This window comes from Gossypium hirsutum, chromosome A07, assembly GCF_007990345.1.
Source record: "Gossypium hirsutum isolate 1008001.06 chromosome A07, Gossypium_hirsutum_v2.1, whole genome shotgun sequence".
Classification (NCBI taxonomy): Eukaryota; Viridiplantae; Streptophyta; class Magnoliopsida; order Malvales; family Malvaceae; genus Gossypium; species Gossypium hirsutum.
Window position 1 is genome coordinate 20,749,033 of NC_053430.1, and position 5,954 is coordinate 20,754,986.

Here is a 5,954-nt window from a genome sequence, read left to right on the forward strand (position 1 = left end):
CCAACGGCCGATAAAAAAGGCTGCCACAAGCAATGGAAGTCCGACAGATACCATTAATTTTTAACAATTTATTTTAAAAATATATTATTTTTTATTTTATATCTGTGTATAATTACACTAGTAACCAAAGATACCATTAATGATAAAATAATCAACATCCCTCCAAAGAACTCACCAAATCTTAGTAGAAGTTACAACTGTTCCAATCAGAATCAATGATTACAAACCTTGAACTAAATTATTTCAGTGACTAACTCAACCAACAAACAAGCCTTCATATAACTTTATACATTATATAACCAAACCCAAGTGCTCAACCTTACTAGTACCAACACTACCAAAGGGCCCCATTGGCATCAAATCTTAGTTATAATGGAACACTAATAACACAACAAACTGGGATTGTATTTCAACTTGATACTTAATGTTAGGAAGCGCTTAAAAGTCAAAAACGAACTATTCAAACCACAATAGTAGTAATACTGAATCCAACTTCAACATTAAAAGTCATTATTGCCCACCAAAAAAGGAAGACAATGGAGTATAGATAACAAATTGAACTACTCAGTATTCATATATTATGCACATCAAGAAAGTCGGACACAAAGTGGAGACAGAGAGAAGTGAGGAACCACTGGAAGTTTCTTTCCATTCCGGTGCAGCCAGTATTCAAGAGGCAACCCCAAACCTGCAGACAATGTAAAATTTACCTTCAATGTCGTCTCGCGTTGCCCATCGATTTCCTCTCTTTCTCCAATACACGTTCATGCATTCCTGTGCGTGCACACTTGTGTAGAGTTGTTGTCAAGCTCAACAGCATCCTTAGAGCATTCGAGTCTAAATAAATATGAGCAACAAATAGATAAAAGAACACAAAGTAAAGCACATCTCTGTCCACTGATACAGGAAACACAAACTCATATGCATATTTACAACGCGAATGTATTTCTTCACCGGAAATAAACGTGTCATGCAACCATTATCTAGTTAGGCAACATCTAGTGTTAATTTCTTGTGCTTATAAAAGAAATGCCACCAAAAAGAAAAATAAAAACCATACAAAGAAACATATCTTCATTCCATGACATCTTACAATGCCTGCATATCTATTTGTTCTCTCCATATGCAACTTTTTTCCATATAAATATCACACAAAAAAATAACCCTCGAACTCATTTAACTCCACAGGTAAAAATAACACACAAAAAAGTGCCACAATAATACAAGGAAGTGAGAGGAAAGCTTTATTTACAGAATTGAATAGCCAAGGGAGCACACAGAATGATTGAAACAAATACAATAAATGCAGAAACTAGAATGAAAGCACTGCTCAACATGTAGCTTCAAATTTCATGATGCTCAAAAGGTTATTGAGAACTACGGTGGACCAGAAAAAAGAACAAGGAAATAAAAATATAAAAAAATGTTAGTATTTTGTGATCTCTAGCGTTGCCTGCACCCCTAAGTACGCCTTCCCATCAATGGCATATAAGCGACCTATCAGAAATTTCAAAAGGGAAATGCACCTTGTTTGATTTTAAGAGAACAGTCACCATGGAACCAAAACAAGAAATCTTGGTACTTAGTTTAACAAGAATCTAGCTGCTTACAACTATGTTGATCTAACTCATCATTTTCCCTAAAGTACCTCTGTCCAACGCATATGCTGGCATGGGTACAGGGTATGTTTCTCCAAATATATGTTAGAACAGAGAAAAAAAATTGATCAAACCCATGCTGGAAACATCCCTGTCTCTGAAACCCGAGTTAAAGTAATATAGGTATAGATCATAAAGCGACAAGATAAAAGAAATATAAATATATATGTGTGTGTGAAAATTGTACAAGCATTAAGACTCTAGAAATGATTTCAACTTATAGGTCAAAAATATATGTCAATATGGATCGTGTAAATGGCATTTGCATTATAAGTTTATAACATTTGTTCCAGTATTCTCATACATCAACTGCAACCCAAAATAGTTTTCGGCAAAGGAAACAACTAAATTACTTTCCCTTGGCTCTGAAATATAAAAGGCAGAGACCAAAGAAACATTCAAGTTTTCAGAAGAAATCAGTTAACCTTGAGTGTCATGGAAATGCAATTCATCACATTGATTGATCTTTCCCCCACTATTGAAAGTCAGCGAACTCCAAAATGAATTCATTTTCATGTGTATACACACAGAGCAGTATATCGCTTTTGTATAAAGCACTTTGAAACATAAGCTTTGTCCAAACCACTGATATAGCAAAATACTTCAAGAAGAAGGGTGCCCATGTGATAACATGTGTAAATCATAGAGAGAGAATTTTCAATTTTGTAATGAAACAAAATTGTTGAATAATAGCAAAGGAGCAAACTGACTAATGAGTGAAAAGACAACAGTATTCTTCTGATTGCATATATATTTTGAATCAAGCTGAAGCAATTCCAGCAATCATTCATAAGACATCGTAAAATAAAAGAAATGTTTAGGATTTACATTCTGTAAATCTTACCTGCAAATCTGATCATATAATTCATAACTGAAGCAAAACTTGAAGTTAACAATGGAATTGAGCGAATTTACTCAAATTCAAAGTGCACCTCTACATTCATATATTTCCTCATCAGCTGAACAATAGATGAGGTGAAATTGGCCAATATCTGGCATTCTTCATGCGACTTGACTTCAGAGACAGACCCAAAAATAATCATTTTTCTAAGATTTGGGCACCGTTTTAGCAGCTCCTCAACCCAATGCGAGAAGAGATCATTAATTACAGTCCATCCAAGCTCCAGCACCATCACGTTCTCCAAATTAGAAGACCCTTGGAGACCATAATGCATGACACCATCTCTCAATTCGTAACTTAATGCTAGATGTTTCAACTGTGGAAAACATACAGCAATTGTTTCCAAATCCACAACCTCATCTTCATCATCAAAGGCCACATCCCAAAGCCGAAGCTTCCTCAATTTTGAAGATCTTGAAATCATCTGGTAGAACTTTGGCCAGATGATTGTGAAGTTACTGACATCAACAACCTCAAGATTATCGATAGTCTCACCAATGTCAAGATGTATCACACTAACATCATCAATCTTGAAATATTTTAAAGTGCCTATCCCAATCAGTTCAAAAAGTTCAAGGGCACAATCCCTCAAGTGCAAACGCTCGATACTGTCAGCCTCCAGCATAAATTTATCCAAACTAATTGCTTCGACATAAATACTTTTTAATGTAGGGCAGCTCAACTCTACAGTCACTTGTGCATCTGACATTGCAATCTCCAGATTGACAAGTTCTAGGCTCTCAAGTTTCGGACATGCAGTAAGTAAAAGGCTCAAATCCAAAGCCGAAATACTAACATGACTCAAAGAGAGAGACTTCAAACAAGGGAATCTCTGAAAATTAGGTTCAACCCCTGTTATTGAATTGTGGGCCAGTGCCAATGTTTCCAGCTTTTGCCTCCCACAAATTTCAAGAATGTTAACATTCGGACTAGTCCGTACATTATAAAACAACCGGCGCAAGGTTTCCCTTGTATACATGAGCCACGCAATAACAGTAGAAGCCGAGAACTCATCAACATCATCCATCAAAATTGATAGGCCTTGCAATCCTGTAGTTTGGAATATTGTTTGAGTAATCAGGATCTCTAATTGTTTAGGGGTAATATCACGATAAGGAGGCAAATCATTAGAGTTAAATGCTAGGGTGTGAAGGTGTTTCCGAGAAGCTTCTCGCCATTTCCGACATGTTACAGAGGCTATCACGACATCCCGGGCACCTCCAAGCCGAGACAAAATGTTTCCAATGACTTCAACTGGTAGGTGCTCCATTGTCAATAAAGATAAAAAAAGCCTCAAATCTACAAATTAGGTTTTCTGAAGATACTCAACTAGATATAATCAAACACAAATTCTTCACAACTCAACAAAATAAAGTTGACATGGAATTGAAATCATTGCCCAAGTATTCTTTCCCAGTAGTGAAAAAAGTTCTGTGATAAAACAAACAAACAAACAAAAAAAAATCACTCAAAAATATGAGTTTTAGTTAGATCTTCAAACAGATTTCACATCCAAAAAAGCAAAACTTAAGCGTCAAATAGAAGAGAAAAATGGGTTTGCAAGGGAGATTTAAGTAACACCAATATCTCAGAGTATTCCAACTAAATGAAGATCTAAAATGAATCTTCAAGTAAAGGATCAAAGTCAAAATCAAGCAGTATCCCGGTTCTTAAAAATATATGCTTTTTAGGGGCTAAAATCAATTCAGTGATTCAGAAAGTAGAATAATCCCAGAATTGACAGTACCTATAAATCCAAAACCAAATACTAATAAAAATAAAAATAAAATCGAAATTGAAGTTTTAGCATCTGGGCTTTCAACAAATATCTGAAATTATACATAAAATGACAAATAATCCAACCAAAAGAAAAGGGGGGGGGGGAAGGCTTACCCGAAATCAGAGAAAAAAGAAGATTGGGAATTTCGAAACGGCAGTGGCTAATGATTTAAAGTGAGTGATAAAGGAATAAACAAGCATTGTTGAAGAGTTGGATTCGAAGGTTTTCTTTTTTCTTTCACATTGGGTTATTATTATTATTATTTGAAGAACCAAATCAAACGATAACCATTAGCCAACGCTCCTTTCTTTCACCTCAATTGCAAACTTCGGCTGCCAATGGCTGTTTTCTTGCACTTTCAAACCAATGTGGGTCCTCTCGGTCTCTCCTCCTTTTCGTGAATTATATTTTGAGTTTGTGATCTATACCTTAATTTTTCTTTTATATTTAAGAAATTTTCCATAAACAGAAAACAAATAGCTTTGAATTATACATCTTACAAACTGAAATTTTTAGAATATTAGTACTTGATAGTATAAATGTCCAAACACTTTGTTTTTTCTGATTCTCCGTCACTCTACTTTATCAAAATTTCATAAATTTATTTAGGGTAAACTCCAAAAATAGTCACTCTTATTTGTCTTATATTACATTTTAGTCACTTACGTTATTATTTTGTTACGAAGTGGTCACTTTGCCGTTAAGCTCCGTTACCTCTCTAACAGCAATCCTACTTGGCAGTCCAAATGGATTTTAAATGCTAACTTGGATGGACGAGAATAGGTTTTTAATTAAATAAATTTAATTAATTGTAAATTTTAAATTAATTACACCTTGAATTGGAAAAGAAAAACTGTTTGTCTTATTTTTCTTTTAGTTTTCTTTTCCATTTTGACTGAAAAACTATTGTCATCCCAGTTAGATATCCAAGTTGGTATTTAAAACCCATTTAGACTACCACGTAGGATTGTTGTTAGGGAGGTAACGGAGCTTCACGGCAAAGTGACTACTCCGTAACAAAACAATAACGTAAGTGACTAAAACGTAACATTTCAAACATAAGTGACTAAAATGTAATCTGAGACAAACAAAAATAACTATTTTTATAATTTACCCATTTATTTATTTATTTATTGCTATTGCTAACTTTTTTCATATAAATGGTTCAATTATATATTTTCATGTACAATGTTTAACATTTTTATCCAATTAGACTAATTTCAGATTATAAAATTTTGATAAATTAAAGTAAAGAGATTAACTCTTCAATTTTTATAATAAAAAAAAAGAAAAAAGGAGGAAGTAAGAATATTTAGAGATGAAACCTAAACCTAATATTAAGTAGAATTTTATTTTAACGATGTCACTTCACTACGAGTTCTGTTAACTAAAAATATAGAAGTTATATATATATATATATATATATATTAGATGTTAATAGGCGTTGGTTATGTTGATATGTTTGAAGTCATGGGATTTTGAATATCAAAATTCAAATTTCGTCCTATGTCAACTATACGTGAGCTCTATAAAATTTTATTTTAACTTAAATCTAGTCAAGTATGATTTTGTACTTTATAATTATTAATATTGAATTATCTTTTCCACCCTAACA

At 33.5% G+C, this 5,954-nt stretch overlaps 1 protein-coding gene across 3 annotated transcripts; it reads right to left on the reverse strand.

Moving 5' to 3' along the window:
* Positions 1-457: 457 nt before the first annotated feature.
* On the reverse strand, positions 458-4,843 carry LOC107953262 (F-box/LRR-repeat protein At1g67190). Of its 3 annotated transcripts, none has more exons than XM_016888504.2 (2): positions 4,453-4,843; positions 458-3,990 (listed from the first exon to the last, which is right to left on the reverse strand). In XM_016888504.2, exon 2 carries the CDS (start codon positions 3,827-3,829, stop codon positions 2,570-2,572), a length of 1,260 nt encoding a protein of 419 aa, XP_016743993.1. In that variant the 5' UTR covers positions 3,830-3,990; positions 4,453-4,843; the 3' UTR covers positions 458-2,569. The 3 variants fall into 3 exon arrangements, with proteins under 3 accessions (XP_016743993.1, XP_016743995.1, XP_016743994.1); XM_016888506.2 differs by having other exon boundaries at positions 458-3,609; positions 4,453-4,841; XM_016888505.2 differs by having other exon boundaries at positions 458-3,813; positions 4,453-4,839.
* Between the last annotated feature and the right edge of the window lie 1,111 nt (positions 4,844-5,954).

Excerpts from the sequence above, each read along its gene's own strand:
- LOC107953262 (XM_016888504.2), bottom strand. The coding sequence starts at position 3,829 with ATGGAGCACCTACCAGTTGAAGTCATTGGAAACATTTTGTCTCGGCTT.